The sequence below is a fragment of the Rhineura floridana genome, chromosome 11 (assembly GCF_030035675.1).
Source record: "Rhineura floridana isolate rRhiFlo1 chromosome 11, rRhiFlo1.hap2, whole genome shotgun sequence".
NCBI classification, from domain to species: Eukaryota; Metazoa; Chordata; class Lepidosauria; order Squamata; family Rhineuridae; genus Rhineura; species Rhineura floridana.
The window spans coordinates 28,119,688-28,147,522 of record NC_084490.1 but is presented as its reverse complement, the minus strand read 5'-3'; the positions used below and the strand labels follow the sequence as shown (position 1 = coordinate 28,147,522).

Sequence of the window (27,835 nt, the reverse complement as noted above, 5' to 3'; positions counted from 1 at the left end):
GACCAGGATCTACAGAGAGAAGAGGAAGTCCCTACTAGTCCCTAAACAATCTGGGCAGCTCTAGGACCCAGCAGGCTCTGCCCGTTTAACCCTTTCTTATCTAACATAACAGGAAGGCTTCGTTTTCAGATCTCAACGTCGGCAGGGTTTTGGAGTTTTTTTCAACACGAACAAGCTCAACACTGAGAGCAAATGAAAGTGCAAGCGAGAAGAAAGGGCCTCTGAGCTTAGGCAAAGTAGTTTGCCATCTCCACTCTATAACCACAGCCAATTTCCCACACATCTGGGATCACCAGGGGGAAGGACTTCCCAGGTCAGAGGGATGTGGTTTCCGGGCAGCTTTGAGCCCCGGCACCTCTTTTTTTATCATTTGGAAATTAACCGCCGGCAGAAGCTTACAGGATAGCCCACAACAACAGCACTGGCTAAAGTTGCATTTTCAGACCCACTAAACACAGATCAGCGTTACACCCTTTAGCCACCCTGTCGTGATTTGTGGTTAGTGTACGCTGCTGGGCAGAACTTAATTTCAGCCAGGGCTCACCAAAGGTATAGTTGCCCGGTCCTGAGCTGCTGTAATGTCCTAAATGTTTGGCTGCACCAGAGGAATCGGTTGCACCTGGTCTTCTCCACTGTTTGCTTTGTGTAGTAGTAGATCATGGAAGTAAATAGTTCATCAGCTGCCAGATGAAGAGTTCTGTATAACCCGGAAACTTGCTGGCAAGCGATGGAGAAAGGACTGGGGGGTAGGGAGGGAGAGAGAGAGAGGTTGGGAGAAGTAGACGTTGCTTATTTAATTGTGTTAATATCTGCCACTTTAAAAGTGTCCACGGCTTCGCTTTGACCATCAGGCAGGCAGGCAGACGGGCGGGGCGAATCTTGTCAGACAGGTTTAAATCCGGCTAGATTGGGATCTCGGGGAGGGAAGTGGATTTATTTCGACTACTCAAAGGAAGGGTTAGAAGTGGTACTTAATAGCCTGTTTTATGATCCAGTGTGAGCAATGGGAGGAGTTAACGGTGCTTTTTAGGTTCATTGGCAGAAAGGCGCTTCAGTCTGGTTATTAAATAAATAACTCTGCAATCCTATGCGCACTTCTTTGAGACTAAAAGTCTTACTGAGCTCGGGGGGACTCTCCTTCTGAGTAATATTAAGTAATATGAATGGAATTAAACCGTTTGGACCAAAGGAGGATACAGTTTTTATTCTAGATTCCTTAATCCCGTTGTACAGTCTGAGCCTACGCATGCTTACTCAGAAGTAAATCAGACTCGGGTTGACTGGGGCTTACTCCAAAGCAAATGTGTTTAGGATGAAGCCTTAATAGGTTTGGAGAAGGCTAGCTAGGTAGAACTATTTGTTCCGTACTGTTAACATGATGCGCTTAATCTTTGCCGTGGAGTTTATCTAAAGTTAAAGAAAGTTTAGATAAATTAAGAACTGCGATCCTAAACACTCTTACTAGGGAGTAATGCAACGGCGGTTACTTCTGAATCAAAGCTCATAGGTCAGCTTTAGATGGGGAGTTTCAGCAGGGTATTGCATTCTCCTATTGTAATACTGAAGGGATGAGAAGAATTGCCCCCGCCAAAATGTCCTTTTCTACAGTTTATAAATAAATGTACAGATTACAGAACTCCCTAAAGTAAGACTCTGTGTGACGATCTATGGAAGAGGTATTCCTTCCCGGTCCACGCTATAGCAATCATTTTTGTTGTTTTGAAATCGTGTTTGGTCATGGTAAAACAAGTCATGCTATTTACTGTAGGCTGGGTAGATGAAAAGAGGTGAGATAAGGAGAAACAGGATGTTAAGATTTTGCAGCCTGCCTTTTTATTAATTGCATACAAAGTGCTTTAGAATTTCTGGTTGTGTTTCCTCTTGGAATATTAAGTAAAGCTGCAATCTTTAACAGATTAAATTAAGTAGCTAAATTAATCAAGGAGAAAAGCATCCCTGGAAAACCCGCCAAGACTTTTAACAAAATATAATTTAAAGTCCTTTAATAAATGCAAATGTTCAACATGCCCCCTTCACTCCCACACAGAAGGTAATGTCATCTGCTGCCAATGCATGTGCCCCTCTTAAAAACAAAAGAAGTATGCTTTTTTCCTTCAAAACAATTGCTTCATTCATATGCAGATCAAATCTCTATTTAATTGTGTTAATATCTGCCACTTTAAAAGTGTCCAGGGCTTCTCTTTGACCTGGAGTCCTGCTGGAAGGAAGGGCAGGATATAATTCAAATAATAAATAAAAATAAATTGATTGATTGATTAAAACTCATTCAGTTAATTGACTAAGATTTATTCAATCAGATGGCACCCTAATACAATGTAACTCAGATATTGTTCCGATTTTACAGAGGGAACAGAGGCTGACTGATTATGTCATGTCTGCTAAGAGGCAGACAGTTCTATCTTTTGAACAATATATTGCCTATTGTAAGTTACAATAAAGCCTCCCCTTTTGATACTTCTAATTGGTGCATTATTCATAGTCACATTTGGGGCTTAAACCAGGCTTTAGTATTGGAGCCTGGAAATCATACTTATGCCATGTTGAGTTAATTTAGCTGTTAGTAATATTATTAAAGTTTATAAAGAATACATCTCTGAACATGTGCAAAGTGCCTTTTCCTGAGCACTAGGACATCCATCATCTGGCAGGCATTCTTTGTTTTTAACAGCTGCATGATGGGCAAAACCTTGGCAGAAGAAACTGTTCCCCACTAGTGCTTCTTCTGGCTCTGAAATGGTGCACCTGTTCAATTGCTTCCTGTTATGTAGCTGTTATGAGCACTGGAGCCCAGAAAAAAAGCACTACTACTGATTTCAACTAACCACACACGAACACGCACACACACGAATATAGGGGAAAGATCCTTGGAACCTTTGAAGGTCTAGCATTTTAATTTATATAGCATTCATCACTGAGAAACTCTCAGGATCCAGTCCAATGTGTGATGTCTCAGGTGTTTCACTGAATTAATTGGAATGCTGCTATGGCCTAGTCTACTCATGCAGCAAAATGAGGTGGTAGAGTGGACTATACCACTTCAAATCACAGGTGGGGGTGCTGTTTTGATTGCTCTCCCAATACCAAGCTTCTTGCAGGTAAAAAAAGAACACAGACTAGTTGATCTCAAGCCATTTCCTGCTGTGCTAATTGTCTTGGTTTGTGTTGTATTTTTAAAATGCTATTTTTTTTTAAGTAGGGGCACATTTAGAAACGTCGTCCATACTCTCAATCAGAAATTATACAGCCTTTTCTAGTACCCCAGGACTCTTCCATCTAATTCTGCTGCATGTATAGACCAGGTCTCCCGCCCAAGTAAGTATACTCACAGTTGCAGCTTTCTTATCCTTATGTTCTTGTGAGCACCTCTGCCCTATAAATCCCAATATAAGTGGACAAAGGGCTGCATTTTCTCCAACCTTTGAATGTGTGTTTATGTATAAAGGCAGGGGTGGGGGTAAAATCTGTGTTACGTTTGACTGTGGAACCAGAGGTATCAATAAACTGGCTTAATTAAAGTGGAGTAGAAGGGTGTGATGTTGTGTGTGTGGTAGCAATGCCAGTTTAGAACAAAAACAAATGTAAATTCCAGGCATTTCACAGCTGCATGATGGATAAAAGCCAACTGGTAAAGCTTTTGCCATCTCTGCACCTCCAAAATGAGAAAATGCCATTGATTGATTTCTACTTCTGTTATGGCTGTTTAAAGGCATAGAACCAGTCTATTGTTGCAGTTAACTAATAGCATTCTTAAGAATTTGTTAATCCCTGTACATAGATTAAAAAAAAAACTTTAGACTGGCCTATAGGTTTACACATTTTTGAAAAAGTGTAAACACTAGTATGCCTGTGGTTTTAGAAACTAAGCACAGTGAACAGATAATCATGTGCATGTATTTGTGAAGGTGATTATTGTGCAAAGGTGGAGGCAGAAGCCTGGAAAAGAAAGGAGCCAAGCAGTCTGGCTAGTTGATGGCCTTCTTTTGTAAAGCCAGTGTTCTCTCTTGGCCAGGGCCTTTGTTTGCATGCACGCCAATTGCATGCATTCCAACAGTGCTCTGCTGTTTGTGGGAAATACAAAATAGTCTGAGACCACATGGGTGCAATGAGGCCTAGTCAGTTGCACAGCCCATTTAATCTGAGCATGCTCAGGGGCGGGTGGGAGAGAGGGGTGAAGAGGAGTGATGCCATCAATTCCAGAAAGCAGTGGGAGTTGCAAAGGCAAGAGGCAAGTAAGGCCCTGACTTCTGAAACAACTGTGGAGAGCACTTTGGTGGACTTGAGCTGTGCAAGCTGATGCCCATCAGCTGATCCTGTACTTGTGGGTTGGCAAGGAGCACCATTTCATATGAGAACCAGGCTTGTAAGACCTCCCCCACAACCCTCCCCAACCACCCTGTGCTTCATTTTTGTATCCTTTCCTGACATCATCCTGCTTTGCTTCTATGTGTGATTTTGATTGTGATGCTTTTTGAACAGGGCACTGCAGAGTGCCATTTTTGAATAAAACATTTGTTGGTCTATACAGGAACCTGTGTGGCACCAGATGCTAATGGACTCCAAGTCCCATCAGCCCCAGATAGCAAAGGACAGTGATCAGAGACGATGGGAGTTGTAGTCCAGCAACATCTGGAGAGCCAAAGATTTCCCGTTCCTACCAGGACTGTATCAATTAGTATTTTTGCTGACATGGAGATAAAACAGTGACAGGGAGATCTACTACAGGATCCAAGTGTCTTCTGATCTTAGAAAATGTAGATTATATTCAGAACGAAGTCTCAGGATCGCACTAGGGGTACCCAAGATAGACTCTGCAATTTCTCTGGTCTATAAAAATGTACTAGCACGCTTTTAATTATCAATTAACACTCTTGGGTTTACCAAACTATCAATAAGCAAAATGTTGTTATGTGAAGCAAACTGGAATTGGCTTGTCAGGTATTACATCTAAGCATCCTACAGCATAACTTTCCTACTTGAGAAATTTGGATATTTGGAGAGCTACTTCTGTCAGAAGTGACTATGCATCAGCTAAGGAGGAGTTTAAACTTCAGCTTGGATGTGTTCATTCAAGACTTTTCTTCTCTCAAGATGATAAAGGTTGCCCAGTGATATAATCTGTTCAAATATAAACCAGGTTTAGAAGATTATCTGGGCAGAATTGATATATTTAGCTTGAGAAGGGACCTTTTTATGTTCCATATTTCATCTGATGCCATCTGTGGTGCTGGAGGGAAGGTTGTCTAAGGTTTTATACAGTTTTTGCTTCTGTCGTTGTGGGCCTACCAAACAGAGGAGCTTCCTCAGTTTTAATTTGATTGTCCTCTGTCTCAAGAGTTTTTGTGTGTGTTTGCTGCTCTGGGCTCCTTCGGGAGGAAGGACAGAATATAAATTAAATTAAGTAAATAAGGGGAAAGTATCATGCAGATATGCTATAGAAAAACAGAGAGGAGAGAGACTATAGCTCAGTGGTGGAGTATGCAAAAAGTCCCAGGTTTAATGCATGGTGTCTCCAGGAAAATTAGGAAAGACTCCTGTCTGAAACACTGAGAGCCACTGGCAGTCAGTACAGACAATACTAACCTTGATGGAATGTTCGTCTGACTGGGTTTAAGGCAGTTCCTCTGTTTATATGAACCGGTGGTTTAGTGAGGAGACAGCTTAACTACAAGTTCAGATGACACATTAAGCTAAACATTGGTTCAGCTTGGTGCAGGAGCACAAAGGACCAGGAAAGAGCAAAGCAGATGTGAGCGCCTCTCCAGGAGCCTGCATGTTCATATGGTCGTGGTAAACTATAGTTTGGCTTAACATATCATGCAAATGAGGCTTATGTGTGTCAATGTTAGGACATGGGAGCAGTAGTAGAAAAGGGAAAAAAAGGTGACAACCCTTCTATTTTTTTATATCAGCTTTCACTTCAAATCAAAAGGCAGCATCCAATAAACAGTACATTAGATTATAATAACGAAATAAAACAACAGCGTATAGAAGCCCAGGCAGACATAAAATTGAATTCAAACCATCTGGTATTAATTGCAGCAAAGGCCTGGAAAAATAAATGAGTTTTTAGCAGGTGCTGAAATGATATCAATATTGACACTCGTCTTAGTCCAGAGGGGAGGTGAGAGGGTGCCACAACATAAAAGACCATCCTCTTGGTTGCAGTGAAACAGATCTCTAGAGGCTGCAGCACAACCAGAAGGGCAGGCTGTACACCACCTTGATATTTTTAATGAGTTAGTGGTTTATAAATATTTTTATGTTGTTGTTATGTGCCTTCAAGTCAGCTACGACTTACGGCGACCCTATGAATCAGTGACCTCCAACATCATCTGTCATGATATTGTACGTTCAGGTCTGTGGCTTCCTTTATGGAATCAATTCATCTTTTGTTTGGTCTTCCTCTTTTTCTACTCCCTTCTGTTTTTCCCAGCATTATTGTCTTTTCTAGCGAATTATGTCTTCTCATTATGTGTCCAAAGTATGATAACCTCAGTTTCATCATTTTAGCTTCTAGTGATAGTTCTGGTTTAATTTATTCTAACACTCAATTATTTGTCTTTTTCGCAGTCCGTGGTATGTGTAAAGCTCTCCTCCAACACCACATTTCAAATGAGTTGATTTTTTCTTACCTGCTTTTTGCAATGTCCAACTTTCACATCCATACATAGAGATTGGGAATACGATGGTCTGAATGATCCTGACTTTAGTGTTCAGTGATACATCTTTGCATTTGAGGACTTTTTCTAATTCTCTCACAGCTGCCCTCCCCAGTCCTAGCCGCCTTCTGGTACCTTGACTGTTGTCTGCGTTTTGGTTAATGACTGTGCCAAGGTATTCCTTGACAAGTTCAATGTCCTCATTGTCAACTGTAAAGTTACATAAATCTTCTGTTGTCATTACTTTAGTCTTTTTGATGTTCAGCTGTAGTCCTGCTTCTGTGCTTTCCTCTTTAACTTTCATCAGCATTCGTTTTAAATCATTACTAGTTTCTGCTAGTAGTATGGTATCGTCTGCATATCTTAAATTATTGATATTTCTCCCTCCAATTTTCACACCTCCTTCATCTTGGTCCAATCCTGCTTTCCCTATGATATGTTCTGCGTGTAGATTAAATAAAGAGGGTGATAAAATACACCCCTATCTCACACCCTTTCCGATTGGGAACCAATCATTTTTTCCATATTCTGTCCTTACAGTAGCCTCTTGTGCAGAGTATAGGTTGCGCATCAGAACAATCAGATGCTGTGGCACCCTCATTTCTTTTAAAGCATTCCATAGTTTTTCATGATCTACACAGTCAAAGGCTTTGCTGTAATCTATAAAGTAGAGGGTGATTTTCTTCCGAAATTCCTTGGTCCGTTCCATTATCCAATGTATGTTTGTGATATGATCTCTGGTGCCTCTTCCCTTTCTAAATCCAGCTTGGACATCTGGTATTTCTCGCTCCATATATGGTAAGAGCCTTTCTTGTAGAATCTTGAGCATTACTTTCCTTGCATGGGATATTAAGGCAATAGTTCTATAATTACTGCATTCCCTGGGATCCCCTTGCTTTGGAATGGGGAAGTATATTGATCGCTTCCAGTCTGTGGGCCACTGTTTAGTTTTCCATATTTCTTGACAGATTTTTGTCAAAATTTGAACAGATTCTTGTCAAAATTTGGACAGATTCAGTCTCAGTAGCTTGTAGCAACTCTATTGGTATGCCATCTGTTCCTGGTGATTTGTTTCTTCCAAGTATTTTAGGAGCAGCTGTCACCTCATATTCTAACATTTCTGCTGCTTCATCATACTGTTCCTCCATGAATGAATCTGTCATCTTGGCATCTGCTTTACAGAGTTCTTCAATGTATTGCTTCCATCTTCCTTTTATTTCATCTCGGTCAGTCAGTGTGTTCCCCTGTTGATTATTCAACATCCCTACTCTTGGTTTAAATTTCCCTTTCATTTCTCTAATCTTTTGGAATAGGGCTCTTGTTCTTCCCTTTTCGTTGTTCTCTTCTATGTCTATACAATAACTATTGTAACAGTTCTCTTTGTCCCTACGTACTAGTCGCTGTATTTAGGGTTCTGTCCATGTTTCTATCTCCTTTTGCTTTTGCTTTTGCTTTCCTTCTCTCTCTAACCATTTTAAGAGTTTCTTCAGTCATCCGTTGAGGTCTTCCTCTCTTTTTAACTAGAGGTGTTGTCTTTTTGCATTCTTCCCTGATAATGTCTCTGACTTCACTTCTGGTTCTCTGTCAACTAAGTTTAAAGTGTCAAATCTGTTCCTTATTTGATCTTTATATTCTTCTGGGATGTTATTTAAATTGTATTTTGGCATTATGATTGCTTTGTAGCTTTACTCTGATTTTCGATACAACCAGTTCATGATCTGTACCGCAGTCTGCTCCTGGTTTTGTTTTCACAGAAAGTATGGAACTTCTCCATCTTCTGTTGCCAATTATATAATCAATTTGATTCCTATATTGACCATTTGGTGATGTCCACATGTACAGTCATCTTTTCGGTTGCTAAAAAAATGTGTTTGCAAGAAACAAATTATTGGCTTCACAGAATTCAACAAGCCTTTCTCCTGCTTCATTTCTGTCTCCTAAGCCCCATTTCCCCACAATTCCTAGTTCTTCTCTGTTCCCTACTTTTGCATTCTAGTCCCCCTTGATTATCAGCACATCTTGTTTTGGTGTGTGATCAATTCCTCTTCTTCTGCATTTGACGTTGGAGCGTACACTTGGATGATGGTTATGTTAATAGGTTTCCCATTTAATCTCACTGATATCACTTGCTTAGACCTTGCGTTGTAGCTCCTAATTGCTTTTGCTACATCACTTCTCACTATTAAAGCAACCCCATTTCTTCTTAATTTCTCATTTCCTTCATAAAATATTTTGTAGTTGCCTGATTGAAGATGTCCCATTGCTGTCCATTTTAATTCACTTATGCCAAGTATTGTCATGTTGATACGTTCCATTTCTTGCTTGACAATTTCTAACTTTCCCTGGTTCATGCTTCTCACATTCCATCTTCCCATTGTGTGCGTTGTACAACTCCAGACTCTCCTTTCGCATCTGTGCGCATCAGCCTCTGGGCTTCCTTTTGGCTTTGACCCAGCTACATCGTTAGTCACAGCACTACTCATACTTGTCCTTTGTTCTTCCCCAGTAGCTCGCTGAGTGCCTTCTGACCTGGGGGTCTCATCTTCCAGCACTATCTCATGTTGCATTTTGGATACTCTGTTCATAGGGTTTTCGTGCTAAGAGATATTCAGAGGTGGTTTATGTGACGCCCTTCCCTGGCTCTCCCTGTCAGGTTCCTACCTGCGCGTGGCTACTGCCTGTCACTAGGCACCACCAGGGACTCCACCAGTCCGGACTGTCCTTTTTTATTGTTTCTCTCCCTGCTCTAGCACAGATCTCAACAGATCCCCCTGCTAGGCAACCACCAGTCACGTCCTAATACTAGTATTCCCAGAGACTCTGAATACTGGTATTGTTATTCTCTTCACCGCTGCCACCATTTGTTACAGTTCCCCTTCAGCCTTGGTCATTACCTTACCCTCCCTTCTGGTCTGTGAAACCCCAGCCAAGGATCAGGCCTTTGGTAGACCAAATTAAGTATTTATTAAAGATAACAAAGCTAACAAGATTAACAAGATTTCTTCTTAAGGCACATAAGCATATGGTTTTACTCAATACTAATCTGAACTCCACCCCCCTCCTTCTCCACTCTCTCCTGGCAAACCACTCTCTCAAACCCACCAAACAACCCACTCTTTCTCTTCTCCCCCCAGATTCCACTCTCACTCTTCCTTTTATACGTTCAGCCATTTTAAACACTCAGCCAATCATCTAGCATTCTACTGCCCATTCACTCCCCCTCCTCTTTCACTCCACTTACCATGTATCTTCGAAACAACCAACACTTACCATATATACATTAATATAGGAACATCACATTTCCCCCCCCTTAAAACAACGGCAGAGTATTATTCCTGTTCCAGGATTTATACGTCGCGTTAACAAATAAAAGTCTCTATGGGGAAAATGTCTTTCTTTGTTCCTCCGTCTGGTCACGTCACTGCAGTCCCAGCCACTTGCCTGGAAAGTCCATCGGCCAGTACATTGTCCTTGCCTTTTATGAACTGGAAGTCCACTTGATAGTCCTGTAGGGCCCAGGACCACCTCTGCAGCATAGTGTTATGGTTTTTCATAGTCTGCAACCATAACAAGGCCCGATGATCCGTAGTTACTATGAATCTTCGTCCCCACACGTATGGGCGCAACTTGTTCAGTCCCCACACGACCGCTAGGCACTCCTTCTGGACCGACGAATAGTTTTTCTCCCTCGGCGTCAGCTTGCGACTCAGGTACGTCACTGGATGTCTGGTGCCTTCTCTCTCCTGTAGCAAGACGACTCCCAGCGCCAGGTCCGACGCATCTGTAGCCACGATGAATGGTTTCTCATAGTCTGGTGCTATTAATATGGGTCCTTGGCACAAGGCTTGCTTCAGCAGATCAAAAGCCTTCTGACATTCATCCGTCCATACCACACGCTCAGAACACTTCTTCTTTGTTAATTCATGCAAGGGAGTTGCTATTTCCCCAAAATTTCTCACAAACTTCCTATAAAATCCAGCCACACCCAGAAATGCCCTTACTTGTTTTTTGGTTAAGGGGATCGGCCACGCTTGTATTGCCTCCACCTTGCTCCATAAGGGGGTGATTTTCCCACTTCCCACCTTATGTCCTAAATAGATTACTTCCTTTAGTTCAAATTGGCATTTCTTAGCTTTTATTGTGAGGCCTGCTTTTCTTAAGGCCTCCAATACTGTTGTCAGGTGTAGGACATGCTCAGGCACCAACTTGCTAAAAATGGCCACGTCATCGATATAGGCCACTGCAAAATCTGACATGCCTCGCAACACAGTATTGATTAGCCTCTGAAATGAACTTGGTGAGTTCCTTAGTCCCATGGGTAAGGTCACAAACTCATATAACCCATCTGGTGTACTGAAGGCAGTTTTGGCTCTGGATTGCTCGTCTAGTTCCATTTGCCAAAATCCTTTACAGAGATCTAGTGTAGAGATAATGGTTGCTGCCCCCAATAACTCTAACATTGCGTCTACCCTAGGCATAGGATACGCATCTGGGACAGTAATTTTATTGATTAGCCAATAATCAATGCAAAACCTGGTCGTTCCATCTTTTTTCAGAACCAGGACAATACTTGAGGCCCAGGGACTGATGGATTCCCTGATCATTCCTAATTCCAGCATATCTTCCACCTCCTTTTTGATCTCATTCAAAACTTTCCCATTCACACGGTACGGAACAGATCTGATTGGGGCATGATCTCCAGTGTCAATGGAATGTATAACTATACTGGTTCGGCCAGGTTTGTTGCTAAAGAGATTCCTATAGGTTTTCAAAACTCTCAGAATCTCTTCTTTTACTTCCTCCTTCACCTCCTCTGACCATTCCACTTGATCTACCCCTCCTTTGTCTTTGCTTTCCTGTACCAAATCTGGAAGTTCAGGCCCACTTCCCTCAGGGAATAAGGTAACTTGCAACACTTGTGCATCCCTGGTATGGTAAGGCTTCAACATATTTACATGAACCACTTTGCTTTTGTCCAATTGGTCTGTGGTGATTACATACGTCACTGTGTCAAGCCTTTCTCTGATGGTATATGGTCCTTCCCAGTTAGCCTGTAATTTGTCATGTTTCCTGGGTATGAACGCCATAACCATATCTCCCACATCATACACACGTTCCCTGGCTGTTCTGTCATACCAGTAACGTTGCTTCTCCTGTGCTTGACTCAAATTCTTTTTCACCACCTCCATCATTGATGTTAATTTATTGCGGAATTCCAATACAAAATCTACTACGGATGTTTTGTACTCTCCCAGGGTTCCTTCCCATGAATTTTTTAATAGTTCCAAAGGTCCCCTCACTTTTCTAGTGAACATGAGTTCAAAGGGTGAGAAGCCTGTTGACTCTTGAGGGACTTCTCTGTATGCAAATAAGAAGCATCCCAAACGTTCATCCCAGTCTTGTGGGTGATCTTGAACATAGCTTCTTATCATGCCCTTCAAAACGCCATTGAATCTCTCTGTTAACCCATTAGTGGCAGGATGGTAAGTAGTGGTCTTTAGATGTTTTAGACCACAACATTTCCACATACGTTGCATCACTTCTCCCATGAATACACTGCCTTGATCCGTCAGCACTTCATGAGGGAAACCCAGCCTCATAAAGATTTTTAATAAAGCCTCTGCCACTACAGGGGCTTCTACAGATCTTAGTGCTTCTGCGTCTGGGTACCTGGTGGCAAAATCCACCACCACCAATAGATATTTCTTGCCATGCCTTGTGGGTTTGGAAAAAGGGCCCACCAAATCTATTCCCACTCTATAAAAGGGTTATCCAATTATAGGAAGGGGCTTTAAGGGTGCCTTAGTCTTTACTCCACTTTTCCCCACCTTTTGGCATATTCCACAAGATAGACAATGTTGTTTTACATCTTTGGAGATGTTTGGCCAATAATAGTGTGCTGCCAATCTCCTCTTGGTCTTTTTTATTCCCAGATGTCCTGCACATGGGACATCGTGGGCTACCTCTGGCAATCTGGTTCTGTATTTGCTAGGTACTATCAATTGCTTCACTGGTTCACATTCATCCTTTCTCTCAGCGGGCATCCACAGTCTATATAAAATCCCATTCTCACACACAACTTGATTCTTCAGTTTGTCAGTGAAAGGAATCTGTTGGGTCAGAGCTTGTTCCTTTATCTGCTTCAAACTTATATCTTTATGCAGCTCTTCCCTGAATTGCTCTGCTTCTTTCTTATCAGAGACCACTTGATACAGTTTGTTTCCTTCAGCAGGCCTGCTAGTGGTTGCTATGGTGACCTGAGGCTGGTTAACAGATTCCACCCTGTTTGTTTCAGCCCCCCTTAATATGGCTTCTTTTTCTCTGCCAATTTGCTGTCTGGTCACTACATATATCTTTCCTTGGGCTCCCATTACATCTCTTCCCAGTATTACTGGTTCTTGTTGCTGGGCATTAATGCCTACTTTATATCGGCCCTCTCGGCCTCTCCAAGTCATTTCTACCAGGGCCACAGGCAAACTTTCTGGTTGACCCCTCACTCCTTGGATAGTCACAGTTTCCTGAGGTAATATTACCTCAGATTTTATTAAATCTGGCCTCAGTAATGTCTGAGCGGCACCAGTATCAAGCAATGCCCAATAATTTGCCCCTTGTACTCTCACTTCCTCTCTCAGACTTGAATCAAGGTCTGTTACTTCTGTCCAGTTTATCTGGCAGAACTGAACCTTTTTTGCTGTTTCTAAAGCCTTGGGCTCTGTTTTCACTGCCCTTGTCTGAGCAGGATTACTAATGGGGTTGGCAACCTCACATTGAAAACGTAGGTGCCCCGGTCTACCACATTTGTAGCATAATTTCTCCTCACTTTTAGGGTACACAGATCCACTCTGGGGTGTCCTGTGCCCTTCAGATTTTACTGGAGGACTCACTCGCTGTGGTACCACATCCCTTCTGCCAGCATTATATGGTCTGGGTTTAAAATCTCTTGATGTTTTCCCCACCCAGCCAGTTCTGTTGGAGGCGAAGTGATCTGCCATCTCTGCAGCCTCCTGCACCGATGTAGGGGAACGGTCTTTGACCAGGAGCCTTATTTCTGGTGGTAACTGATGGTATAATTGATCCAATATCATGAGGTTTTTCACCTCCTCCACAGACTGAGCTTTTGCACTTGTCAGCCATTTCCCAAATATGTCCATCAGTTTTGCCCCCAGCTCCACGAAAGACCTCCCTGTCTGTATCTGGCAGTTTCTGAAAAGCTTTCTAAAATAATCAGGCCCCAGTCTGAATCTTTTAAACACTGCTTCTTTGAATTCAGCATAGGTGATGGGCCTGTCTGAGGGGAAATATTGGTATACCTCAGCCAATTCCCCTTTAATCAGGTTTGATAAATACTGCATGTATTTATCTTCAGGTAGCCCCCACAACTGAGCTGCTTTTTCAAAGGTGCTGAGGTAAATTTGAGGATCTTGACCAGGCTCATAGACAGCAAAGTCCTTTGGAGTAATTTTTATTTTTGCTCCATCTCTGTCCTTCCTTGTTTCATCAGAATGAAACTTCTCTCTTTCAAATTTTAACTTTTCTACTTGTAATTCGGCATCCACTGCTCGTTGCTTCTCCCTCTCCTCAAACCCCATTCTCATTCTCTCAAATTCCAACTCCCTCTGTTTTTCCTTCTCTGCACCTTCCATCGTCAATCTCTCAGTTTCCATCTTCAACTTCTCAATTTCTAACTCTCGCTGTTTATCTTTCCCATCAGCTTCCATCCTCAGTCTCTCAGCTTCCAACTCCCTCTGCTTATCTTTTTCATCAGTCTCCCTCCTCAACTTCTCTCTCAAATACTCTATATAAGCGGAATTGCTTAAGTATCCTTCTGGGATCTCTTCCCTGACAGGTTGTTTTTGCTGGGCAGTTGCAAATCCTATAAGTGCTACCCTCAATTCATCTACCCCTTTACCCTCGTGAGGTAAATTGAATGTTATGCACTTCTCCACCAGCTCCTCTCTTTTCATTTTTATATATTCAGCCATGGTGTTTGAGTTCACTCACTCTTTGCCACACACTCTTTGCCAGTCACTCTCACAAGTAATCTTGTTTTGTTATTTCTGTTTGCCACACCACTGTTAAGGATTCTCTAGTATTCGTACCACTGCTACAGCCAACACCTGTGACGTAGTCTCTTTTGTTCGTATCCTTCCCTGTTGTTCGTATCCCACCGCTACTGCCACCACGTGTGCCGCCCTTCCCTGGCTCTCCCTGTCAGGTTCCTACCTGCGCGTGGCTACTGCCTGTCACTAGGCACCACCAGGGACTCCACCAGTCCGGACTGTCCTTTTTTATTGTTTCTCTCCCCGCTCTAGCACAGATCTCAACAGATCCCCCTGCTAGGCAACCACCAGTCACGTCCTAATACTAGTATTCCCAGAGACTCTGAATACTGGTATTGTTATTCTCTTCACTGCTGCCACCATTTGTTACAGTTCCCCTTCAGCCTTGGTCATTACCTTACCCTCCCTTCTGGTCTGTGAAACCCCAGCCAAGGATCAGGCCTTTGGTAAACCAAATTAAGTATTTATTAAAGATAACAAAGCTAACAAGATTAACAAGATTTCTTCTTAAGGCACATAAGCATATGGTTTTACTCAATACTAATCCGAACTCCACCCCCCTCCTTCTCCACTCTCTCCTGGCAAACCACTCTCTCAAACCCACCAAACAACCCACTCTTTCTCTTCTCCCCCCAGATTCCACTCTCACTCTTCCTTTTATACGTTCAGCCATTTTAAACACTCAGCCAATCATCTAGCATTCTACTGCCCATTCACTCTCCCTCCTCTTTCACTCCACTTACCATGTATCTTCGAAACAACCAACACTTACCATATATGCATTAATATAGGAACATCACAGTTTACCATTGCCTTCCTCTGAGTTTGGATGCATCTTAGTCTGGTATCTCAGCTTTGACCATTCCGCCATGGGTGTCCCTGCTAGGAGTCTAGCCTCTTGGTCTAGACTCCTGATGGCACTGCTCTCAGCTTCTTCAACACTCTCAAACTCCCTCACCACATTAAGGTATGCATCCTAGAGGGGGAACCAGGCTACCTGTGGGAATGCTTTCTCACTTATTTTATTATAATTTATTTGTATCTATTTATTCATAAATTATAATAAAATAAGTGAGAAAGCATTCCCACAGGTAGCCTGGTCCCAAATGGTTTAAGTCTTTATAAGTCAAAACTAGAACCTTCAGCCTGGCCTGGTTCATGGTTTTTAGGAGTAGTGTTACATGTACACAGTAGAAGGCTTCACTCAGCAACCTAACTACTGCATTCTGCAGTAGCTACAGCTTCCAGACCAGCCTTAAGAGCAGCCCTACAGAGAGCATTACAATTGTCCAATCCTGCATGGATCACAGAGGCAAGACTGTCGCTTTCTGAAGCTATCCTAGTGAAGTTTTCTCTTCTGCGCAATTTGTAAAAGGGTGTGAGCCTCATCTTTGTTTACTTCTGGTTCCCATATTCCCACTAGGGCTTTTTTATGGAATAAATACAGACTTGTTGCTGCTGTTAAAAGTCACACAACCTCTGCCTATTATTTCTTTGTTCTTGCTGCTGTGTGTAGTGCACATCACTTCTTTTTAAAGATTGGGCAGTAAAGCATTACGTGAGGGAGGTCCTCCGCCATATTAGAACCACAAATACAGAACCTTTGATCCTTAGCGATTCCAGAGATCCGGCCCTCTCTATCGGCGTTAGGGAGAGAGAAAAAACGTAGAGCTGTGAAAGCCTGTCTAAGTGCGAGAGGGAGGGGATGTGTGAGGTATAAGGAACATTGATAGTCAAACTTAAACCTCCAAAACCAAGGGGCTACCTTAGAATTAATTAAAGCTAGTCTGTCTAAATTCATAGAGTGGAGAAAGACAACCTCACGGAGCCAATTGTTATTTGGAATTAAAGTAAATTCCTGTGGTGAGAGATGATATCTATGTATCAGATCATCTAATTTACAACCCCATAAATTAAAGTCGAAGGGGTGATCGAGACAGAGTTTTAGGATTTCCCTACCTTGGAGTGCATAGGTAGATCTCAAGAATTTCATGAGAGTAAGATGTAAATGTGCACACAGCGGAGGGAGGCCTGTCTCTGCACGTAGCATTGCTGCTGATGTACCCAGAGGAAGGGACAATAAGCGCCTAAGAAAGTTGTTCTGGATAGACTCTAGGAAGGTTATATTTCTCTCTCCCTAACGCCGATAGAGAGGGCCGGATCTCTGGAATCCCTAAGGATCAAAGGTTCTGTATTTGTGGTTCTAATATGGCGGAGGACCTCCCTCACGTAATGCTTTACTGCCCAATCTATAAAAACCCTAGATCCAGATTCCTTTGGAAATGGATAGATACCTACCTGCTTAATTCAGTAGAGGACAAAATAATCTTCCTATTGTCTGACTCCAATTTGGAGATGACCTATAATGTATCCTTGTTCGCAATTGCTGCGCAAAAACTTCGAGCTAATTATAATACGTCATATGAAGTAGATGGGTTGTATTCCTGTAACAGTAAGGGAAACGTCGTTGTCTGTTTTAACATTTTGTTTTAAATCTAGATACATTTTACTGTACCTGTTTTATACACTTGTGTTGGCCAATGGCTCTGCAATTTTAATAAAGCAAACATCACTTCTCTCAAAGTAGCATTCCTCTTGTGGGGATATTTGCAATTTCCCAGCACTTTAACTGCACTGCATTATCCCTGGGGAAATGCAATTATTTTCTCACCAGAGATTCCACATGCAGTCCTGTTGCAGTTACTGTGTTTACTCATAGGTGCCAATGTCACAGTGTTTTGCTGGGTATATGGCCCCATCTGCACTATACATTAAAGCAGTATTATACCACTTTTATCAGTCATGGCTTCCTCCAAAGAATCCTGGGAACTGTAGTTGTTAAGGGCACTGAGACTTGTTAGGAGATCCCTTACCCCCCTCACAGAGCTACAATTCCCAAAGTAGTTTAATAGTCAATCCCTCTTCCCATGGAACTCTGTGAGGGCAATAGGGGTCTCCTAACAACTCTCAGCGACCTTAACAAACTTCGGTTCCCAGGATTCTTCGTGGGGCAAGCCAATGCTGTTTAATACTACTTTAAATGTAAAGTACAGCTTATGTTTCATAATATAATTAGTGAGAAACCACACAACTTTTCTACTCTGATTCCCGTGTCTACTCTGGCTTGTGAACCTTTAAAAATGTTGTTTTATATTTTTAGGTGTGTTTTCTTTTCCATTCTCTGCTGTACCTTTGCAGAACAGAAATCCTCTTGTAATGATCTGATATAGTATTTTTAAGCAGTGAACATCAGTAAGGCTCCTTGCTTCCACTTTCTTCTCACTCCTTGCTCACTAGCAATATCTCGTCGTTTTGTAAACCTTTTTGTTTTGCTTTATTCTGCAGCAGGGGAGAGGGTGCACTTGTCTTTACTCACCCCAAAGCAACATGTATATCTTCCACACTGCAAGGCTGTCAAGCCTCTGTGGGCATATAAGTAATACTGACCATGTTTTGAGAGCCCAGCTGCACATTGCATGCATTGTCACTGAACCCCAATGCCCCCTTGCATTTAAATTTCTTGGCTAAGAAAATCCTCTTCAGGAGAATACTTAGGCCCTGAGGCAAATGAAGGTGATTGTGCTTCATTTATTCAGTCTTTATTTAAACACTAAGTCAATGTAACTAAGATAAAACTACACACGCTTTTAAAATAAATATAAAGGGTCAAACGTTGTGTGGGAGGCCCATGAGTGGTGTCCCAGTGTTGGTGTGTGTTTCACTGATTCCAGATTTGATCAAAGTTGGAGGGTAGGGTGTTTTAATCCTGCCTGTCCCTATGTCATTCTTGTTCCAATCACAAACTCCCTGCTGCAGTTTTCCCACCCATATAGGGGAAAATAGCTTGTGGAGAACAATTTTGACCAGAAAAATGGGTTGCTGTGAAATGCTTAAGCAGCCCCTTTCCCCCTCTTCTGGAGTTTGCTTTTCCCATCCCTACCTCTTCAGTGATAGCATTTCTGTTTAGGTTGTCAGGTTGCTCACAGGTCTTCCATACCGGGTCTGGTTGGGCTCTAAGACTTTCACCTCAAATTGCAGCAGCATCTTTCATGTTGCTATTACATTTAAGAGTGAGGAGAGGTCAATGATGAATGAGGAGGCAGGATGGCTATTGTGTGTCATAGCATCACAAGAGAGATGACTGGATTGTGAAGAACTGGACCATTTTAGCATGTTTGTCAAAGACAAAGGTTTTTCCCCCCAAAAGCTGTATTCAGGAAAGACCTATCATGTACATTTTCAGGAGAACTGTTTTCCAGCATTTTAGGATATGGGTGATAGCCAACTTTAGTCATATTCCAAGTAGATCCGTTGAAATCAATGGACAAGTTCGTTGATTTCATCGGTCTGTTCTGAGTATGACACTATCTGGAATCCATTGCATGTCTACTCAGAAGTTAGCTCCATTGAGTTCAATGGGACTTACTCCCAGGTAAGTGTGTATTGGATTGCAGTTTACTGCATAATGGTTTGCATGTTAACTTAGAAATAAATTCCATTGACTTCGCGTAAGTGTGCAAAGAATTGTAGCATTAGTAGCTGGAACAATCTACTTTTGCTCTAATTCCTTGCTTCATCTAGTTTGTGGTATAGGTCTCAACTCCCATTCAGCCAGTCTTCTTTAATAGCCTAAATTTAAGCAAACCAGCTTTTCAATGCAGGAGGAGTCTAAATATAAGTTGCTTATTTTCAAATACCAGTATTATACCGCTTTTCAAAAGAGAAGCAAATTATTTGTATTTATTTTACCTAAGCTCTCTTTTCCTTCATGCAAGCTGAGGTGGTATTTGGAGCACAAGAAATCTCATTTAGGAATTGGTAGGCTTTAAAAGCCCTTGATGATTAATAGTACCTCTTAATTGATTGATGCCTGTTGCCAAATTAATAACATAGCTGAAATTTAGATTTAAATGGTCATGTTCATGCCTGGGTTTCTTGTATGATTGCCACCCCTCCAGGTTGGTATCCAGACAAGCTAAAGAATTTTTCTACCTGAAAGGCTCTCCTGGGGGCAAATTGGGTGTTGGAAACCCTAGTGAAAGGCCACGTAAACTCAGACCCCAACTCAAGAATGAGGAGAAAAATGACAGCCAAGCGGAACATGGTGGCCCAGTATCTCCAGTGTCAGGCACCGCTGGAGCAAAGAGTACAGCCTTCAGTGAAAATGGAAAAGGAGCCAGACCCAACAGTTTCTGACTCGCTGGGAATATCAGAAGGTTCCGTAAAAACCTATCGTATTGTGCAGGTTGGGACAGCTGGAGGCGGCCTAAGACTAATAACACCTCAGCAGGCCAGGAACGAACGACTGGAGACACCTCAGCGCTGGGAGATTCAGGGACAGGAATTACCGACTCCAGATCTTACGCCTGTTCAGTCACCAGCATGGAGAAACCTGCAGGTACCGGAACTCACACTGACGGAAGATGTTGAGACTTATTTGGCTACTTTTGAGGATGTGGCTGAGGCCTGTAAGTGGCCAAAGGAACAATGGGTGACCCGGCTTGTGCCTGCCCTCAATGGAGCCGCGCTCCAGGCCTACAATAATTTGGATCCCAGAGAAAGTGGGGATTATGGGAAAGTGAAGGCTGCTATCTTACGAGAGGATTCTGTCAGCCTGGAGCGGCAGCGCCAGAACTTCAGGCACTTCCGCTACCAGGAGGCCGAGGGGCCCCGTGAGGTTTGTACCCGGCTGCGGGGTCTCTGCCATCGCTGGTTAGAGCCAGAAAGCCGTACCAAGGAGCAGATTGTGGAATTGCTGATCCTAGAGCAGTTTCTGACTATCCTGCCAGAGGAAATGCAGGACTGGGTTCAGGAATATCGCCCAAAGACCTGTATTCAGGCGGTCACCCTTGCAGAGCATTTCCTGCTGAAGCAGCAAGAGGGCGAGAGATGGGATCAGCAGGTGAGAACTTTTCATCATGGTAACTGGAAGGTTAGGCACCTGCATGAGTGTGATCATGCTACTTAAGTCTAATGTAAAATCTAGTAGCTTGCACAAAGCTGTGGAGAACCTTAATTTTATTTTATTTTTAAAAGATCAAATTTCTGTCCTTACCATTTGTGGACAAGAACACACATAAAACCCTAAAATACGGTCAAGGAGCCAGTGGTTGCTGTGTTGGTGCTAATGTTCAGAAAAATGGGGGGTCCGAAGCCTCTCTTGTTTTTGTTTTTTGGGGGAATTTTTGTTTGTTCCTTTTAATTTTTTGTTTTTGTTTTTTCTGGGCCTTCCTATCTCTACATAGACCGAGAAAATATACACAAGGATAACCAAAATAAGGAGAAGTCCAAGAATGTGGACCAATTCGAATGTACATAATTGAGTTGGTGCAGTCCTCACACAGAGAGGGACTATACCACTACAAGTTTCACATACGGAGCCATTTATTTGATAGTTGTGAGAATCATGTCACATGAACCATGCACGTGTTTTATTTTGTCTTACTTTTCTATAAACTTTTATTAAAAGTGACTTTAAAAATCACTTCTAGCAATAAAAATGGCTACAAACACCATAAAAATATCATTTTGTTAAATTTGAAGGTTTTTGTTAGCTTCCTATTGTTCACAATGAAGAAGCAACAGGAGTAATACCTTACTTTGCACTGTTTGGCCACATAAACATTACAGGAATGGGGAGGAAGGCAGTTCTCTCTTCACCTTAACTAGAAGGAATAGTTCCTGTCTAGAAAGCTGAGCAAAGGACAACTCTAATACAACCCCACATGACTTAGATGAATGGGAGCCTTTGGGAGGGTGTGGGCATCATTATATGCCTTTAAAATTCATGGGAACAGTTACAGAAATGCTATTTGAACTCTTGAATGACTCCTGCAATGACTCAGTGTTCAGGGCTGTCGCAAGACATTTTCCTACCTGACGTGAAGAACAAGATGGTATGTCCCTCATTCCACACAAAAACTGCCGATACTGGCAATTGAATCTTGCTTCAACAATAGCAATGGGGCAGAGACCTCGACTGCACTTGAGGGCAGCAAGCTGTCTGAGATGCAGGGCAGGTTGCAGGGTGCTTTGCTCTCCACCCCTCAGCATTTGTTGCCTGAGGCAGTTGCCTCACTCTGCCTCATGGTAGGGCCGGTTTTGCCAGTGCTGCTCATTTATGTAAGAGTAGCATAGCTTCTGACTACCAAGCTGAATGTAGTCCACCAGCCTTATATTGTGGCCTGCCAGGTACTTGATAGCACCCACACACAAATGTGCACACTTTTTTCCAGTCCTCAGTAGGCTGTATCATCTGAAGGTTTATTTAGCCACCAGTGGGATGGACTCGACTTCGTTGGTCACAAATTGTTTATGGCTGGCTCATGCTAATATGAATTCAAACCTTTTCTCTGACCTCCCCTGTCCCTCAAATACCCACATTTGAATCGGCTCTGAGGCGACCCTATGACCCACCTAGTCCAGTCTCTCCTGACTGGATGTCACTTTCCAAGTAGAGCTCATTCCTTGCTTGCCTTTCCACCTGAGCACCTTTTAAAACTCATTGCTGTAGGGATTGAAACAGGAACCTTGTAGTTCTGCCTATTGCCTTATTTTTCTAAACTGATAGTATTTTCCCCTCTCTCCACAACATACCCTTCTGGTTTGAATGGGGTCCCTGCTGCTCTTTTAGGTGCTGGGGCCTTTTGTCCTTGAGGAGGCTGTGAATTTCCCAGAAAATGAGCAAGTGCCATTGGACACCAGGCAGATGATGCTCTGCAGAGAGGCCAAGGAAGAGGTTCACGAAAATGTCACCTCACTGGGTAAGGATTTTGCAATAGCTGTCTGATGTGGGTAAGAGTGTTAATGGGTTACCCTCCTACACTGCTTTTCACCTTTTGTCTTCTGCCCCCAAATTCTCTCCTCCCTTCCTCTCTTGATGCCCAACTCTGGGGGTATTAGCACAAGGGGGGCAGTGTGTTGTCCAGGGGCTTGGATCAGAGAGACGGTTCAAATATCACTGCTGTGGGGCACTTTGAGGAAGTCACGCTTAACCTCAGTTATTCATGTATAAAAAGGCATATTGGTGTCCTAATTCCAAAACATATTTGAGGGAGGTTATAACAGGGCTATTTCCAGTGGGTTGTATTAGGCTGACTTAAGTGTACTTAGTAGAAGTCATGAAGTCCCCTTGATTTCAGTGGGAACTAAGCACAATTAACTTTCAGCACACACCTATACACATCTACTCAGAAGTAAGTCCCATTAAATTCAATTGGGCTTATTCCCAAGTAAAGGGGGTATAGGATTGCAGCCCAAGTCTGGATCCAACCCATTATCATTCATTCTGTTAATATGATCTGGGTATGTTCCCCCTATAGTTTGTTCAATTAAAAGTCCTGGTCTTAACTTTTAAAGTCTATACAGCTGAGGACTCGCATATCTGTTGTATTGCCTTCTCCCTGCATCAGTCTGTCTATCCACTGAGACCATCATATGAGGCCTTTCTCTGGATGCCCCCCAACATTTGAAGTGAAGAAGGTGGCAACTAGAGACAGAGCCTTTTCAATGGTGGCTCCTCATCTTTAGAATGCCCTAACTAAGGAGACCTGTTGGGCCCCCTTGTTACTATAATTTAGAAACCATGCAGAAACAGTTCTGTTTTTCCAGACTGTTAAGAACTGCTAATGTTAACATGTTTAACATTGAGCCATTTTGATATTTCTGTCTGTTTGAATGGACTGTTTTAGTGTGCTGTGTGCATTATTTTATTTTCTATTTTTTTCATGATACCTTTATTGATTCTTACTACTTTGTTAACCATCCTAAGGACATAAATTTATGTTGAAGGTACAGGATATAAATTATGTAAATAACTAACTGGAAGAGGATAGTTCCTGAGTATGTGTAGAGTTTAGAGTCGGTGCGGTAGAGTGATTAGAGTATTGGACGTGGGAGAACCAAATCCCCACTCGACCATGAAGCTCATTGGGTCATTATGAAATCATCTCTCAACCTAACATACTGTATAATATTATTTATTGATTATTTCACTTGCTGCATTTATATAGCTACCCCATAACAGGAGTTCTCTGGGTGGCTCACAAAGCAAAAAACCAAAATATTTAAATACAGTATAAAGCAGTCAAATCTATAATATTCATATTTTTAAAAACCCTGAAACTCAGTTGCTGTGCTTAATCGTGAGGTTACAATGAATAGGGGAGGACTGTGTATACAACCCCTGAATTCTTTGGAGGAAGGGTGGGATATAAATGTAATAAATAAGCCTCTGCCCCCTTGCCATTGTACAATCTCAGCCAGTGCCCACCTACTGTGGAAGGCAGGAGGAAGCGACAGGTTATGGGTTAGAATGCATGCCTTCCAGCAAACCTTCATCCCTTGGTACCTCTCTTGCCTCCTTTCCAGCAGCAAAATTATCAAGCCCCTCTAGTAGTGTGATTGGTTACATAAAAATGGAACTTTTCTTTCAATCCAGCAGGTGAGGAGATCCAGACCAAAAATGACGGAGAGTTTCTAATAAAGGAAAGTACAAAGAGGCAAAGAAGTCGTCTCCTCCCCGCTCTGCAGCCAGACCAGTTTGCCTGCCAGAACACTGATGGGCAGCTGCCTGTGAACAAGCAAGAAGCACTTTTCCCCTGCCCTGAATGTGGGAAGAACTTCTCTCGCAAATCCACCCTCACCAGGCACCGGAGGGTGCACACAGGGGTCAAACCCCACCAGTGTACTGAATGCGGGAAAAGATTCTTGCACAAATTCAACCTGGTGAACCACATGAGAACCCACGTGCGAGAGGAAGCGAGCCGTTGTTCATTGTGTGGGAAAAACGCAAAGCGGAATTCAGGCCAGGGGGGCCAAGAGAGAAAGGCTGGGTGTTGCGAATGCACAGAAAGTTTTGGGCTGCAGTTCAGCGCAGAGCAGATCATGCAGGAGAGAGAAGAGCCCTCCAGCTGACTTGAATGTGTAAGGAAGGAAAATGTAGCTGACTTGAATGTAGGGAAGGAGTTTTAGGAAATACTGTAAAATTAGAGAATTTTTTTTCCCCGCCCTGGAACTTTCTAGAAGTAGGAACTGCCTTCTGATAATGAGGTGGTTACCTTAAACGTGATCAAAGTAAGAATGCCTTCGGCAGCTCAGCTGGGTTATTTGTTTGTTTGTTTTTCCTTTGCTTGTCTGTAAAAGCATATGGGGAAGAATGGGAGAGAACACAAGGAGGTTCTGGCCTACATATATCATATGAAACATCTGTTCCTCCAGATGTCATTGTGAAAGAGCACACAGATGGGCAAAGATCCCTGATGTGTCAGTTGTGCAGGACCTATAGGCAAACACACACTGATTGAATGGTATCTACTCATACACTTCTTGACTGACAGAATAGCAGTGGCCATGAATTGCAAAGCACGAATTTCCTTCAGGAATATTGGAATGCCAACTGTTGAAATCTGAACAGTGAAAATTTAAGCTTCACCTTCAGGATTATATCATAAATATGAATGCAAGCTAAAAATATCTTTATTAGATGTCCTGGAAAACCATGTGGGTGAATGCTGTCCAATCCTTTTTTGGCTATTAAAGATGTCGTCAGAATTCTGCTAGTTTGGGGCAAACCTGCAGGTAATATGTCACCTCAAAGGCCTTCAAACTACTGCTTCCTTTGTGGTGATCTTTAACATGACATGTTCAGCATTGTGATGCAGAGGAGGTCTGTTATATTGACATTCAACTTTTATTTCCATTTTTTTAAAAGTTCCTTAATAAGGTGGAACAATTTAGAAGAATATTTGTTGTCCACTTGAACTTCTCCATTTATAGCTGGTTGTGGCAGGAGGCCTGCCACTTCCACTGGTTCTCTCCCCTCCCTCCCATCAGTAAATGTTCTTATTTTTTCTTTTCTTTTTTTAAGAACTTTAATTCTTGATAGTTTCACACAGAAACTTTGGGCTTCTGTTCGTCAAATAGCAGCTCTCCATGCCACATGGGCATTTCAAAAGTAGTTTGTGATAAGAAATGGTAGGTCTGCTATTCAAAAGGGGTAAAAATTCAAAAAACCCACTGAGTATGCTTAAAGAAGCTTTTTGGATCTCTGCCTCTGTTTATTTGTACATGCCTGTCAAACACATTTCAGTATTCCAAGGCCTTCTAACACTACCACTTTTTAATCCCTGTAACACTGTTGATATACCAAAATTGCATGTTTGGAATCTTGCAACAGCTGCATATGTAAATTTTAGGTTGTTTTTTTTTAAAGAAAAAAATAATTGTTTTGTAAATTTTTTATTAAAGCTTTATTTTTGTGTAGTTTGCACATTAAAACAATTTAATGTTGTAATAACAATTTTTAATTTTTCATATTCTGCTTAACCTAGGGTCAACCATCTTTCAGTTTGTTGTTAACTGTTACTTTATAGCCCACAGACAATGGATACAGCCACTTCATATTACATAATTGTGGTCATGAAAAGGGCTAACAAAGCTGAATTATGTTTTCAATACTATATGCACTTATCTAAATTCTGCTTAACCCACTGGGATTTCCTGCAGAGTTGAGATGCATGCAGCAATGTGCTTTATAGGTGCCAAAGTGTTTAAGAATAGAGATACTGAGATGATTCCAAAGTCATTCTCCTTAATATGGTCTGTTTTATTTTAAATTCTGCGACAGAAGCTTTCTTTTAAAATCGAACGAAGATTTCCTGCATGTCAAACAGAAGTACAAAAATACTCTTTAATAATTTTGATGAAATTACACTTCATTGAGAGAGATCACTAAAAGCTTGCTTTTATTTGCCTCCAAAAATACTACTAGCAAAGGGTGGGTTCTCTGGTGAAGAAATTCCTTAAAATTCTCTACAGCTGAGAAGGTTGTGCTTTGCTGGCTCTGATGGGGCAAAAAGATGTAACATCTTTTCTCCTGCTCATCCCAAAGGGAATAGAGACTCATGGGAGTAGAGGTACTTGCTGTCAACCAGACCTAGCCTGCTTAGGGTTTCAAAGGTAAAAACAGTGTTTGGGTTGACCTCAGAGTCCAAGGAATATCCTGTGCAGTTGTCTTAATACACAGGTCTCAACAGATTTTTGGTACCTTATTCCCAATAAGGGATAAGCTGCTGTGTTCCAGTCATGCTTAAGGGTCCTTCTCCATGTGTAATGCTGAAGTATTTGGCAGCCTATCCTATTCTACTTGCAGTTTTTGAAGTGGGATCCAATTCAGAGGCTTGGCACTCACTACAGGTATTGAAAAAACCAAACTACAACCCCCTAGGTCTGAAGCTTGGAGGTAGCCTGTAAAGATAGGAGTCGCTTCTGAGGAACTATGGCCCACTTTGCATATTATTTCTTGTGACAAAACCAACACACAGGAGTGGAATCTTGCTGCTGTTTTCTGCCTTATGTTGTAAGGTGTGGATTTCATTCCTTGCTACAAATTCTTACAAAGATGTTGCCAAAGCCATTATGCAATCCGTCCCACACAGATCATATAAACAATCCAAACAAGTCATATGGGATAGCAATGCTTTTAGGAATACTGGTGAGGTACCAGTGCAAATGTGTGCACCCTTTAAGTTGCACTCGAATATCTCTGGTAGGATCCAGGTAAAACATTGTAGAGGAGCCTGTGGAGTGGCTCTTGAACTGAGTGGTGCTGCCTTGGGATGTTTGAGCCAGCCCTGAATGCTGCAATTCCGTAAATGTTCATCACCAGTTAGATCTGATCCAAATTGTTCCTCTGCCAAACTGAACAACAGGAGCTTCCATATTGGGAGAGAAAGGCCACAATCCTATGGACCAGAATAAACCTCACTGTGTGCAATAGGGCTTTTTTTTCTGAGTAAACATCCATACGATTGCACTGCATATAAGGGTAAGGTTTGTAAAGCATTTTGTTCATATATTGGGAAGTACTATAGAAACAATGTTTTATTTTTTAAAAAATGTGTTTGCTACATTTCTGGATTCAAAGAAGGGGTGTTGCGACTTTTGCTTAAAAAAAACATTTTTTTTTAATGACGTGGGGTGGGATTGGCAGGAAAGGGCCCAGACTGTTTGCTGTCCGCTGCAAGGGGACATCTGTGCATGGTGCACACTACATTCTATGCTAAGGAAGCACTACCCTAGAGTCTGAGTGACGGG

General features: G+C 42.2%; 1 protein-coding gene across 10 annotated transcripts; it reads left to right on the top strand.

The window, feature by feature from the left end:
• The first annotated feature begins 110 nt into the window (after positions 1-110).
• LOC133365874 (zinc finger protein with KRAB and SCAN domains 4-like) lies at positions 111-26,409 on the top strand. 10 transcript variants are annotated; one of them, XM_061588266.1, is made up of 5 exons: positions 111-313; positions 3,218-3,333; positions 19,699-20,642; positions 22,374-22,503; positions 24,180-26,409. In XM_061588266.1, the coding sequence occupies exons 3-5, from the start codon at positions 19,812-19,814 to the stop codon at positions 24,653-24,655; spliced, it is 1,437 nt and encodes a 478-aa protein (XP_061444250.1). In that variant the 5' UTR covers positions 111-313; positions 3,218-3,333; positions 19,699-19,811; the 3' UTR covers positions 24,656-26,409. The 10 variants fall into 10 exon arrangements, with proteins under 10 accessions (XP_061444250.1, XP_061444251.1, XP_061444247.1 ...); XM_061588267.1 differs by having other exon boundaries at positions 3,215-3,333; XM_061588263.1 differs by lacking the exon at positions 111-313 and adding an exon at positions 321-549.
• The last annotated feature ends 1,426 nt before the right edge of the window (positions 26,410-27,835 follow it).